This window comes from Tyto alba, unplaced genomic scaffold, assembly GCF_018691265.1.
Source record: "Tyto alba isolate M040663 unplaced genomic scaffold, T.alba_DEE_v4.0 Super-Scaffold_27, whole genome shotgun sequence".
NCBI classification, from domain to species: Eukaryota; Metazoa; Chordata; class Aves; order Strigiformes; family Tytonidae; genus Tyto; species Tyto alba.
This window is the reverse complement of record NW_024881301.1, coordinates 2,230,875-2,244,988: the sequence shown is the minus strand read 5'-3', so window position 1 is coordinate 2,244,988 and position 14,114 is coordinate 2,230,875. Positions and strand designations below refer to the sequence as shown.

Genomic DNA, 14,114 nt, shown 5'->3' with positions numbered 1-14,114 from the left:
AGCCTAAGGGTGGATTCCATTGCCCATAACTTGTATACAGGTGTCTGGGGTGAAATCAGTGGTGGTGGCGATGCAATTTACACTTAGCATGTAGTGTTTATAAAATAAATACAAATGGTAGCTGATGTAACTTGTGAAAACTCAATGTTTGGAAGGGGCCGAAGCCAAAGACCCTCAGTCCATATAAAATTTACTGGTGGTTTTAGACTGATCTTTTAGCTGTGCTGTGTGGATATTGCTTGTAGCCCAGATCAGTACTTTTATGAGGCAGCAAAGCTAAAACATTGAGCCTTTCTGTCATTTACTGTACTGCTGTGTTCAATTTAATTATAGACAGGCAATCAACAGCATAGGTGAGAGAAAAAATGAATGTTTTACTGAATTTACCCCAAAATTCAGCAACAGGAGGAAAAGGGAGTTTGCTGTTATACGTGTAATAACTGACTGGTTTTAAGCTATCTAGAGTCTGAACTGACTGGACAAATCACGCAGCTTCACACATACACCCTGTGCTGTGGACAGCCTGTGCAGAGGCAAGACCCGGGGTGGCAAAAGGGGCTGGGGCAGGGTCTCTCATCAGTTGTTTTCTTCTCTTGTTACCCCCAGTATGCATATAGCAACGCTGTTGGGAGCTTGAATTTTTGTGTGTAGCCAGAAGTTATATGTGTATCTATGCTGTCTGTTAATTCTGGGAAAGTTTGTTCATGAACAGAGCAAGGTAAGGGCTGGACTTAAAGCCTGTGTCCTTAGATGCACCGAACACAGTAACAATCTAATGATTGTTGACTCTGTTTCTCTCCATTTTTTTTTTTTTTTTTTTTGTTTTCTTTCTTTGCAGTTCTTTTGCCCAGCAGGTTCACCGTCTGGCTTGCCAGAAATTACTGGGTACTTAAATGGCACTTCCATTCAACATCTCTTTAACATCAAGACGTTTTTAGGGACATTTGTCTCATGCATGCTGGTTGTAGCCTCCGGGCTCTGCTGTGGGCCAGAAGGTCCCATGATTCATTTAGGGTAAGAAATAGCAGACAAAAGTTAAAGCTATCAGGCTGAGGGTATGGGTTTGCAATGGTGGCTCTGCTGATTTAGAAAATACCTTCCATTGGGAGCTCTTTTCACCTGTGCCGTCTCCTCCTTTGCATTAGCATAGCTATTCATGCCATGCAGTGAAGAAAAACATTTCTTTGCTGCGTGTTTTAAATACTGTCTTGATTTGCTAGTGCAATTCCCTGCGAGGCTCAGCAAGCAGTTATCTGGTCGACACTGCTCAGTTTTGTTTCTGAAAAGCAACCTGTCCTGCAGCTATGGCCTGCTGGCTGCTTTGCATCTTGTACAATTTCTTTTAGCTACGCAAATTCGGCATAAAAATAAAGCCACTCTCGAGTGACTGGTAAGAAAAGGGGCAGCCGTTTTACAGCCACCTCGGGGTCTGTGTTTCCAGCTCACAAACCTAGTGGGAGACCCCCGAATCCCAGTGCTGCTTTGCAAGCTCTGCGGGTGGCAGATTGCAAGTCAGGTTGGAGCTGCTCGTTGTTCCTGCAGTAGTGTGATACTGCCTTTCTAGGTAGGGAAAAGTAGACTTTATAGTATTTTTTGAAAGATAACGTTTCTATCCACTCTTGCTATATACAAAGAAAGAGGATCCCAATCACCCTGTTGTGGTCCAGGGCCTTGTGAGAAGGGGAGAGGAGGGTTGCCCAGTCCTGCTCTGTAGGTCAGAGCATTTTTTAAAATTTACTATGTTGCAATACAGCCAAATTTAGTAACTCCAGGCCAGATTTTTGGCTTTTCTGTTTTGGTAAGTGACATAATTTCCTTTATTCACTGTTTAGAGGAGAATCTTGCTGCACTTTATTACCATTATTAAACAGTATCTTGAGTAGAGATGCTAAAATTGGTCTCTGCTAATACAATCGTTTGTTGGCTGGTTTGCTGTTTTATTTCTGATCCTTTTTGGTTTTGGAAAGTATTCATCCTTGAGGTTTGTTCTCTTCCTCTTCACCACCCTGACCAAGCCTATCCTCTTCCCCACCACCCTTTCACATTTTCTGTTACTCTGTGGGTTTATATTTATTTATTTATTTGCGCAGAGGTGCAGCACCCTAGGGGACGACTCAGATGTTCAAAAATAGGAGCGCATGGTTAGTCAGTGGCAGCCACAAACCTTCCAGGCAATGATTACCAAGGTTTAACTCTCCCTTTAGGTTTCTTTTGTTTTCTTTGCTTTCAGACATTTGTGTCTCTCCAGGAGCTCAGAGACTGCAGCTGTGATTTTTTTTTTTTTTTTTTAACTTTTGTGCTGGGTCGGTAACACTGATGCATGAGCCAAAGAATTGAATCATATTTCCATGAAGAAAGTCAGCACAGTACTAACATGATGCCTTTTCAAAACATAGGAATTAAGAGCTAGTTTAATTTAATTTAACTGGAACCCTCCACCATTTTTATTAAACATAAACATACGTAAGTTGCTAAAAGCCTCTGAGAGATTTGTTAAGGCTCCTAATTTAAGTCTTGTAGGAAAGTTCCCCCCTCCTTTTAAATGTAGTTTGAAGTGCTGCCTGGGGATGCACTGTAATAATTTAAATTATTACACATCTTTGGTTAGAAATAGGGCTGTTCTGGCTGCCCTGGTCATTAACCTGGGAACAGATGATTGAAACGATGGGCTATAGCCTGACATGTCACCACATTGGGCAGACATTAACATGCAGTTCTTCAAAAGGCATTTCATGGTCTATCGTCACAACACTCCTTGCAAAAGAGACATTTAAGTCTCTGAGTCAAGAATCTGAAAGTCTTTAGTAGCCTCCTGCTTCATGTCAACAGGACTTTGCATATTTAAAAGATATGTTCAACGTTTTCCATGTTTAAATCTGTTGAAACCAATTTAGCTTTGCTGCTGCATGCTGGCTAAATCTCTGTCCTCCCTTGCCTCTAACGGTGTCTGATTTATGAATAATTTCCCAAAGAGTGCTCTCAATTATACAATATCGCTTAGTGCTCTCCTGGGTTGTGGCCTGAGCCAGCTGCAGCTGGACACCCTTGGCGTCCACCTCCTGATCTTCACCAGGTTTCGGAATTCAGCTGATAAGTAAGTGATAGGCAGAGCTGTGGGGCTCGGGGGGGGGGGGGGGGGGGGGGGGGGGGGGGGGGGCACCCCACCACCTGCCCTCAGTGCCCTGGGGCTGTCCGGCAAGCTTTCCTGCCCTTTGTCACTTTGGAATGGGGAAAAAGCCACCCGCTCTAATTAAAGAAAGTTGTTTAATTAAACAGCTTTAAGGTTCTTTAATTAAAAGAAAATTCACAAGTCGTTTTACTGAATGCTTGTGAAGTAATAAATCAATACTGAAGACCTTTTCCAGTTGCCTTCTGGGTTGTATGAAAAGGGAAAAAAATGCAGCATTTTTACACGTGGGCTTTATCCTCAGGTTAATGATGCTGGCTCAGGAAAAAAGAGATGATGATGATTGCACAGTGTGCTTGGGGGAGGGGGCTTGCTTTATTTTTCTAGTTTTGAAAAAGTGAATTGTTTGTGACACTTTTTAAATCTGGCTCTTCTCTGCTCATGTGTGTTGTCTGTGAGATAACTCTGGTAAGCTCTCTCTTGTGAACAGTTCTACTGAAATTAATGAGATTAGTTTCCAGAAAAAGAAATTACAAACCAGTTTGTCTTCTGGATGGTATTTATTGCCATGTTGACATATAAAACCCTATACAATACTGTTTTTTTTTTGTAAAGCAAAGAAAAAAAGAAAGACTCCCATGTGTTAATTTCCTACAGAAATACAAGGAATTCAAATGAACACCCACTGTGGACTTATCTGTAGCTTTAAAGAAAATCAAAAAGTACCAAAAGGAAGATACGGGACCTCCTTTGCCTTTAGCCTTTTAAGATGTCATTTAAATAAATTCCAGACGTGCCGATTAAAGAAAATGTTAGTCATGAGAGAAATAAGCTATTGTGGTAAGAAAAGCAGCAAGACCTTTTGTTTTTCTCAGCAGGATCCAGTTATAGTATAATTAGAAAGAAACGTTAACTTGCAGTCAGGAACCACGCTGGGAGAGACAGGTTGTGTGGAAGTCCCCTCCACAGAGAGGGCTGTCGGTGAGCAGCAGAGACGAATTTCAGTCTAGGCAAGACCTTGGTTCTTCACAAAGACCAGAATGAAAGACTCCCACTCCCCCAGTATCTTTTTGAGTTAAGCAGGCTCAGGAGATGTACCCTCTCCAAGTACAGTCACAGACAGAGCAGGGACTCGTGAAGTGTTAGGCTGTGGAAGGGTCTTAAGGCGTCCCTCCATCAGGCAGCTGTACTGGATGTGTAGGAGGGGTCCAGCTTCAGCGTTGGTTCTCCTGGTGGGACATGTAGCATGTACAGCTGGCTGGAGTGAGAAGCTGGAGATGTCCAAGCAAAGTTTGCCCGGCTTTTACTGTGGGGTGCAGTACCTTTTGAGTTCCCTGATGCTGGAACGGCACCGTGAAGATACAACCTGTAAGTAAAAATTCATGCGCAAGAGTGTCTAACTCGGCATTTGTGAGTTGGGAGATATCAGACATAAAGTTGCACGTGCAGCTTTACTGGTGGGCTTTGTTAAGGGCTTTGACATGTGAACTCTCTATCTTTTCCCTTATTTTCTGTCCATTATCCTCATTGCGACCCATCTTTGTATCTTTATACTGATAAAATTTGTGGACAACACAGAGAAGTCAAAAGGGCCCCCTAGTATTTAGCGATGACTCTGATGTGTTGTTGTTGTTTTTGTTTGTTTGGTTTGTGGTTTGTTTTTTGTTTTTTTGGTTTTTTTTTTTTTTTTTTTCCAAGAACTTGGCATTTCTTAACGTTAAAAACACTCAAATGTTTTGTATACTTGTTGACTTCAGCTAGTACTGAATGCTCAGCATTTCTGCACATTACCCCTGAGGTCTCAGGTAGCACATCCAGAAGATGCGAGTTTTATAAGCTGATGAGCACTAGTGATTAATGCATTATATGTATCAGCATCACCCCAGTATCCCCCGCAAAGGCTGGACTTGAATCTAATTTTCCAAGGCAGAATTCAAGTGTAATTTTATTTCCTCTTTCTATATCCTTCCCTCTGTTTTTCATGCTGTGGCCTTCCTTAAAAACGTGACAGTTGTCTGACGCAGGATGTTGTTTTTAAATAACGAAATGGGTGCTTTGGAAATAAAATTATGTTCTGTATGGGAAAATAAAAAATAATAAATGTATAAAGGAAGACTGTCCATTCATGCCTTTCTTTACAACAGTATAATTTTCTTTTTCTTTTTTTTTTTTTCCTTGTTCTTTTTTTCTTGTTTTTTTCTTCTTTACTGGAACTGGGTCACAGTGCAGATCTCTGCCATTTGAGCTCCTAGTGCAGCTTGGAGCAATAGACTTTTGTTGCTCTTTGGGGTGTATGTGATCTCCATGCCTTTACAGGAAGGGAGACAAGGAGTGTATGCTCCCTCTTGATTTCTCAGACGTTTACAGACTGAGGCGGCATGTTGAGCTTTGGGGCTGTATTCTCATTCTCTAGCGAATCCCAAACTTTCTCACTTTTTTTTCCCCCTCCAGGATTTCACCCCTGTGACTTGCACTGCGTCCTGGCTGTGAAGTGGTGGGTCTGCCTGGCGTTAGGTGGTCGGCACCAGTTCAGCAGCTCGCTGGCATGGCACGGTGGTCCCCCTGCGATGCTAGAGGAGGGCTGGGGGCTTTTGTCAAGGCCAGCGGTCAAGACGGACAGATCTGAACTCAAATCCTAGAGGTGAAAGGCGCTATAATAAACCTAAAATAAACCATCAGGTCTATAAATGCAGCCCCATAACCCCAGCTTTGGCAGGAAATGATGTTTATGGAGTTTTTTTTTGTTTCTGTTTTTCTCCCTGTTACCCGAATTTTGACTCTTCAACCTGTTGCAGGTGCAGTTTCACTACGGCTGGCGCGGGAGCAGGCATAGCTTCGGTATTTCGTGCCCCCATCGGCGGGCTCTTGTTCACCTTCGAAGTGGTGTCTTCATTCTGGGACATCAGGCTGGCCTTGCAAACCTTCTGCTGCTGCTTGATGGCTGCCTTCACCACGGATTTACTGTCCTCGTCTCTCTGTGGGTTTGTTTACAGAGGCCATTTTGGATTTTTTGAAGCAGAGAAAAGAATTATATTTTGGGTATGTACTGTGTGGGTGTGGGAGGAAATGGTGCAGGGTTTTAGGCTTGTCTTTCAGCATTGCTGCTGTGGGAGTAGCGGGAAGGGGGACTGAGGATGGGCATGGATGCTATATATACAATTATCATATCGGTGGGTAAGGAAGCCTTCACGCTTTACATCTGGTAACACATACAACTCAGAGTTGTTTTGTTCTAAATTAGAGTGAACAAATAGACAAAGCATCTACTGTTTGCTTATTAGCTGATCATGTAAGTTATTAAGATAATTTTCTGTACTGGTGCTGGATAGGAGACGGATACTCCAAAGTAAAGGAAAAAGGAGAGAATCTCTTAAATAGGGTGACCTCTCCTTCTGTAGTCAGCTCGAGCTCTCTGTTGTTGCTGCAGACATTGCTGTACTGTGTCCCCCTGTTCCCTGGTGCTTACAGATTAAACATTTGAAGACATATAATCACTGTTTGTTCCTGGTTGCACAACGGAGGTGACCTCAGCTACCTTTACTTTGTTCCTTCCAGCATGACACAGCCTTGATTTTTGAATTTTACCTTGTGTCCACCTAAAAGTAGTTGCTTTTATTATCATGTCTTTTGCTCATTTTTATTGCAAGATGATTCAGTGGCGATGTGCAAGTATCATAATCTTCACGGCTTCTTGTCTAAGTATCCTTTTTTTTATTTGACTTGATGATCAATTCGGAAGCTAGAAATAAAACCATGGTCTTCTGAATCCCAGTCCACTTTTTGCTACTAAGTAAATTTTTCCTAAGCTAATTCCCTGGTGGCTTTCAGTGATCTCTGAATTTCTTCTGGCTTCTATGTCTCCAGCAATGCAGAAACCAGAGGTTTTTGTATTTTCCACATGTAGACATACCTCGGTTGGGAAAACGGGCAATATTTTTTTGTGTGCGTGCTGCCTGATATACTGATTTTGCATATGTTATGCAAAAGTATTTGTTGTATATTTGCTTTACTATAAGTTTAGCTGGGGCAAGCGGAGAAGACGTTGGTTTTCCACCCAAATCCTTTTTGTGGACCAACTCATAGTGCAGTCCCCCCAGCAGTTTCAGTGACACAACCAAGAAAATAAAAATTTGTGGCAGAAAGGTGAGACTATGTGGACAGGGAAGAGGTCAGGCCTTCTGAAGCCAGATTCATTGCTGAAGCCAAAGTATTGTGTAATGAACAGCTGCGTGCACAGGGGAGAGTAGATTTGCTTCAATTGCTATTTTGCAATAAGCGTTGCTCTTTTAACACTCCTTTCAGGATGTTTTCGGAAAAGAGCAGTGGATTCCGTCTCCTTCTATTTTCTCTTAGTGTCATTCGAGGGAAAAGCTAGCTAAGATTATTATCAACATGGCTTCTGGCAGGGTTCAATAATTCTTGGCTCTCAGTGTGGTACAGATAACCAGAAATATTTTCATTTCACTGAACACGGGGCTCAGGGGAAATTCTACTTCTTTCATGTTTTGTGGCATTAGCCAACACAGTTTACAGTGGATAAACTCTGAGTTGAAAGCCTGTGGGTTATGTTTCTCAAGAAAACTATTTGTTTTCTTTAGTTTCATTCTACCTAGCATAACGTTACAAGGGGAATTTATTGTACTCCAGAGCATGAGATTTTCAGGAAGCTTCACTTTATTTTTACATAGACCACTGGATTATTTGCAAAGGTGAAACTTGCTCGGTAGGTAACAGATTTTTCTTGATGACTGGCCAAAGCCTGTGGTTGATACTATGACAAAAACAAACAATACACTCTGCTACCTTTGATTCCCAGCATGTGGAGCGCTCTCTCGACTTGACCTTTATTGCCACACACATACAGTGTAACTTGCATATATTACTTTAAAACAAACATCTCCGTATATCTTTCCCTTAGGAAAAATGGAGGCAGGGAAAGAAAATAATAAAACTATGTATGTCTATTTCTAATTTTAATGCAGGATTGGAATTAAGTTAGACTACAGTGCAAGATCTTTGGATCCTGAAATAAATAAAACAGAATTTTTCTACTTCAAATTCGGCTACTTTTCTCTGAATTTCAACGTCTTAAACATTAGATCTCTTTAAGTCCTTTGGAAAAGGATGGATTTTGTTGCAGCTATTGGTAAAAATAGCGTTATTGAAGTTTTGCTTAGTACATGGAATACCTACATATATGATGGTTGTAGTCCTGATTATAAGCATGATAAACCTTAAGTGTCTCCCTGCTCCCTGCGGGTGCTTGGCTTCTTGTGCCTGGGAGTGGCTGCTGGGATTCTCCCTCTTCCAGACCCGGTTTCTCTGTCTGCAGCACCCTATGGAGCAGCTCTGCGAGCTTGGCTGGATTCTGACTCTAGCATTCCTCCTCTCAGGAAATACCACCAGTGTTTAGTACAGCCACTCAGTGGATATGTTAAGGTCTAGACTAGTTGTAGCAAGAACAAGAATAAGATCAAGGGTCAAGAAGAAGAAGAGGAGGGAGTAAAAAAGAGTTTGAACAGTAAGAGGGCCTGTACACTTGCTCAAACAATTTAAGGAAGGCTGACAGTTTCCCCTATCTGTTTCCCCCAAGATTATACCAGTTTAGGTTTTTTTTTGCAGTCAACCCTTGACATGTGCCCTTACTGTTTCTTTCCAGGTAGCTTTTTGAGCATTTCGTGTGCTCTTACTCTGTCCAGATCCTAATCTTGAAAAAAAAAATCTGTGTAAGTCTAGGCCAAGGAAGCACTATCCTTGCAGCTTTTAATAGATTGCCACTGATCTGTTGACCTCTTTTTGTTGTCTGTAAGACAAAATTAAAACAAGATATTGCTCTCATCCTTGCTGCCTGTTGAGGAGTCAAGCAGAAAATTCAATTACTATTCCAGCTGCCAGATTATATTCTGCACTGTGATTTGTTGTTCTGCATGCTGTTCCATATCAGCTTCAATTTTTACAGTTTTACCTGAATAAATTTGCTTATAAATTATCTCAGTGTTGTGGCTGCAGGCTGACACTTAATAAATGAACTTTCCCAAATGATGATGTAGGTATAGACACAGTGAGCAAAGCTCTGGTTCAGCAGAGTCTTTTGAAGTGTTCACGAAGGCCAATATGTCATGTTATTTGGATGTAACCTGAAGTGCTGAGTGCTTGCGGTGACTGCAGTGCATCATACAGTTTTCTTCTGTGTGTGCCAACACCAGTGTCTGACTGGTGGTTCCACGCCTGTGAGGTGTGCAAGAAGAGTACACCGTCTCTCATGAGATCAGCTTTAAATGAATTAGCTGAGCTCCCTAAACAGCAAAGGAAGATTTATTTCCTGTACAGAAATTACTTTGTGGTATCAGGTTTTGTAAGAGAGGGTGCAGTGTTTCATGTCACTGGCAGGATGCTCAGAACATTTTTTTCTCCTTTCTTTGACTCAGGTTAAGAACTTGTTGGACATGAATGTCTTGGCCTTTGTTCCCACCATCATCCTCGGAGTGCTTGGAGGTCTTCTGGGAGCTCTCTTTGTTTCCCTAAATATAAAGATTAATAAATTACATATGCGGTTCTTTAATTCAATTCCAAAATTATCCCTTAGAAAAACAAGGAAGCTGTTGGAAACTGTGTTCATCCTTGTAATGTAAGTAAATAATAGAGTTCTCTTGATTATATAATATTTACAGTTGCTAATGAGGGCAGGTCATAAACTGGCTGAATGGAAAAGTAAATCTCACCTGCTGGTACTTCATAATGCGCACCAGAGTACAGAAAACATGGATTTCCAAAGTATATATAGGTATTTAATGCTGATGGGTGTGTAAGCATGCAGAAGACATGTTTTGTTTCACTTTTTTTTCTTTTGTTTGTTAATGCTTGAAGTATTTTATCTGTAGAGTTGCTCTCCCACTGCTACTGTACTCTAATGATACTACATGAAGTGATGTGTAGCAGTTATGTTGGTGTACTTTTGCATTTATTTGCAATCGACGGAGGGCTGTCACAAGTAGATTTGATCAATTTTTTTTTTCCATTTTTCCTTGCTAGTAATTGATTCTCTCATTACGCCACGCAGCTTGCTCATGTAGCAGAACCGGACAGACATCCTCCTCCACACCTCTGCACCTGGGCACTTCTTCAGCTGTTATATTGGAAAGAACAATTAGGAGGCTATTACCATAACCATATGTATTTTTGCCTCGAGACAGCAAAGGAGATCTCTGCCTGTTGTGAGAAGAATAGATGTATGATGAATAAATGTTGTAGAGGGGTTTAAAAGTTATGGATAGGTATAGAAAACTTTCTGGAGCTGACTATGTATCTGGAGTCAATTATTCCTTGTTGTTACTGAGGGAGATCAGCCTGGAGCCTTAGATGTGCTGATAAGGCATGATGTGGCCAATTTACTTCTAGGCTTTGGAGTTTCCATTTGGCATTGTATGGCTTTGGGGAGGGTCACGCCATTGAAACAAAAAGGTATAGACAAAAGGTTCCCATATTTTGAACATTTTCATAATTTTCAGTTTTATGCTTGGTTTTATAACTTCAGTATGTTGTTAAATTTGGAGGAGAGAAACCTTCAGAGCTTTTCTACTGCACTTTTAGTAAATTGTGCAAATTTAAGTTTCTCTGCAAGTTTCTCTAGTGAATACCTGCTTGTCATAGCTTTTCTTTTTTTCCCACCATTTTTGAGGAACTCTTTCTGAGGAGTTTTCAGGCCTTTGCAAGTGTTGAGATGACCTTTCCTTAGGGAAATCGGTGTACTTTTAAACCCCTTCCTTCTGCCCTCTCTGAGGCAGACTTGCCAGTATGTTTTATGTATGCTATATATATATATATTTAGGCATGTAGACCAATAGGTTGGCCATATAGGTGCTCTCCTCCCCTTAGTCCAGACGTGCCTTCAGCAGTCTCTACTCTGAACCAACAGAAGGGCATAATTTCCAGGCTCTCACTAGCACTTGGGCTCGCATCAGCAACCGGGGCGCTACTGGGAGGAAAACAATTAGTATTTTGAATACGAAAAGGAAAACTTTTGAAGCTAAAAGTGTGAATAACCGGAGGTTGGGGCCCGCGGTCAGTTCTCTGCAAACCCTCCATGCATTGGTACAGAGGTGTGCACGTTTCCCATAGGTTGCACTGTTTTTCCTCTCCATAGGGTGAGGAGGGGTGCATTTCATTGAGTCCTTGAAAGCTGTGCCTTCTATGGCAGTGCAGTTCCTCCTCCTCCTCTGCCTGGTCCTGCTTGTTGCTCGAAGCATCATCCTGCTCCTTGGGCTCTCTCTTGGCATAGTCGGAGGTGAAATCCGACCTCTGGAAGGTGGAAGAGGAGGAGGAGGGATCCCTGGGAAGGGACTGTGCTAGAGGAGGCCCATGCCATCGTTGACAACTGGATTTTAGCTCCTCTTAGTGGCAGGATGCCGGCTTTTCAGTTTGCAGCCGTGTTTGCTCAGCATCTCGCTGAGGGCAGACACCTCGGGGAAGCTCACTTGAAGCTTTTCGCTTCGACCTGTGAAGGAGTGGGTAAGGTAGGTAGGGAAAACGGGCTTTTTCAGCTCTAGGGAGAGTCTCTCCACTGCTCAGCCTTCTTTCGTTGTGCTACAAATTTGCTCCTAGGTCTTACAAAGAATTTGGGACTGTGCTGTGGAGCGTTGCAATGAGACATCCTAACAAAAATCCAGTTTTCAAACCAGCAGGATGAAGAGTCAGAGTCCCACGTGTGACTCCCATTAGTTCTGTGTAAGCTCCACGATTTCCAAAGGACCTCTGTTTGTGAGAGGTCAGGTTTGCAACAATCATTATTTTACAGTTCGGAGCTGGAGCTCGCTGTTTGACAGCCACTTCCCCTGCTGTTGGGAAAGGTTTGGCTTTCTCACAGTACATTGCAAAAACCTTGCATAAACTACTTAAACACACAAAAAAATTACACAGTTCCTTATTACTTTTCAGAAAAAAGCCCCAAACAAGCCACAACATAAGCCAGCAAGACCCAGTATGTTAGAAGATACTATAGGATTAAAGCTAAGATTAGCTAGCAAAGATTTAGTGTCAGACATAAAGAAAATACCTCCTAAGAGTTATTTTACATTATTTAGGAGTGGTGCCTTGCTGACTCCAAAAGTTCATGGAGCAGTTAGCATCTTGCTAGATCATACCTGAATCTGGGACAACAGCATGTGTTTTGTAGGGCTGCAGTGCTTACAGGAGCTTTTCTGTTTGTCTATTTTTGTCTTCATCCTTATTTTTTTTTTTTAATATTGTTTTTTACATTAACTTTGTAGCATGAACTCTTATTCAGACTGGTTTTCCTTTTTATTAGCTCTAGGAGATCCTGTTCAGGTCACAGTCCTTATTTTATTATAACTTGGCAAAAAAATGGCAGGAAAGAAACAGTTTGATCTGAGAGAGAACCATGCCTTTTTTTTTTTTTTTTTTTTTTTTTAAATTTTATTTATAAACTCAGATAATCAGGCAACTGAAAGAAACTATGTCACAGTGACTTTAACCAAAAATAATCTTGTATAAACCAGTCTGCATTTAAACTTGGAAAGAAACCATCACAGTATCTTCCACACCCACAACATAACCCGGAGTACCATTCCTTTGACTGGAATTGAATATCTAATCTTCAGACCATAGATTAAGCGAAGCCGTCTTCCTAAGCGCCCTTCTGCCCCTTGGCCTGCATTTGCTTCTCCTCAATTCATCACCTTTCTCTCTGTGAGGAAATCACAATACAGATAAAGTTTTGCCAAGAATCTGGCAGAGCTATCTTTCTTTTTCTATTTTTTTAATCACGTTGACTAATGCTTCTGTTCCAAAGGCTCAGTGTTTCCATGAGCAGGGTGGACAATTTATGGATATATGCATATATACTTATATATTAAGATGTCAAAACTTTAAAAGGCTACTTGAGAGGATTATTTTCCCTTTTTCTACATAGCTGTGAAGATAGGCTACTGCTTTAAACATGTAGTCACTGGCTCTGGGCTAGCTGTCCTTCTAGCTCCCTTTGGGATTTGGGGCTTTGGCAAAGACTTGACCTGGGTTTGAACTGTCCCAGAGTTTTTTCAGAAACAAAACCTGACCTAAGCTTTGCGAAGACTGAACTACTCCTAGTTTTATCTATCTGTTATAGATGCGCTCTGCCCATAAGCTTATAACCTTTGAGATACGGGGAAACAAAGGCTTGAGATAGGATTGACTGACAAATTGTCACAACTGCACACAGCTGAATCTCAGCTTGAGGGTTTCTATAAATGTGCTACCTGAACTGTTTTATAACAATCCACAGAGTGCATGAAATCTTGTGCTTGGAAAATACATTATTATTATGGTTGTGCGTTCCAGTAATTTTTCTCCAGGTGTCTACTGAAATTCTTTCTAAGTATTTTTTTTGGGGTGTATCTTCATTTATTTAGAAATCTAAATTGGTCTCAACTGAGATAAAAAAACCTCTAACATTAGTTTTGAATGAAATATACCTATGTTATATTGAACTATCTTATACATGTATAACTGAAACAGTCATCTCATGTAGAAACTTCCTTTGCTTTTGGTGAATGCAAAGCAGTCAGTGAAAACACCTTCTGCTGTGCTCTGTTTCAAACATTTTTGGGTTCATCCATGTTTACTTCAAAATGGGAATACGGAAAACTAGTAGAAGGACCTGATAATGTCTCTTCATCCATTTGGATTGCAATGTCTGTTTCTACTGTATAGTATGTAATCTGCCTTAGGCATTGTAATTGTCTAGTATCACTAGGATGTCTAGGAACTTCTCTCTGTTGATTAACTGCATATTTGGCCTTTCATAACATCCTTCTTATAAGAGAAGGGAAGCAATAAGTCTGCAAGTTAGAAACAAGTCATTAGCTGTTCATACTGACCAGGGACTTCAAATTTGCATAAATCAGGAAGTAATTTACATTGAAGCAGTGGATTGTTTTTGACATACAGCATAGTTTTAAGCGCCAACTGAAAAACTAGGTCCTTAATGAAA

The 14,114-nt window shown here is 41.2% G+C and overlaps 1 protein-coding gene across 1 annotated transcript in view; it reads left to right on the top strand.

Annotated features, from left to right (window-relative positions):
* The window catches only part of LOC116963655 (chloride channel protein C-like), a 78,658-nt gene that overhangs the window by 5,557 nt on the left and 58,987 nt on the right, over positions 1 to 14,114 (top strand). The window contains 4 exon segments of the mRNA XM_042797854.1: positions 839 to 1,014; positions 3,002 to 3,094; positions 5,923 to 6,166; positions 9,556 to 9,750. Of these exon segments, the coding sequence (XP_042653788.1) occupies positions 839 to 1,014; positions 3,002 to 3,094; positions 5,923 to 6,166; positions 9,556 to 9,750 (708 nt within the window).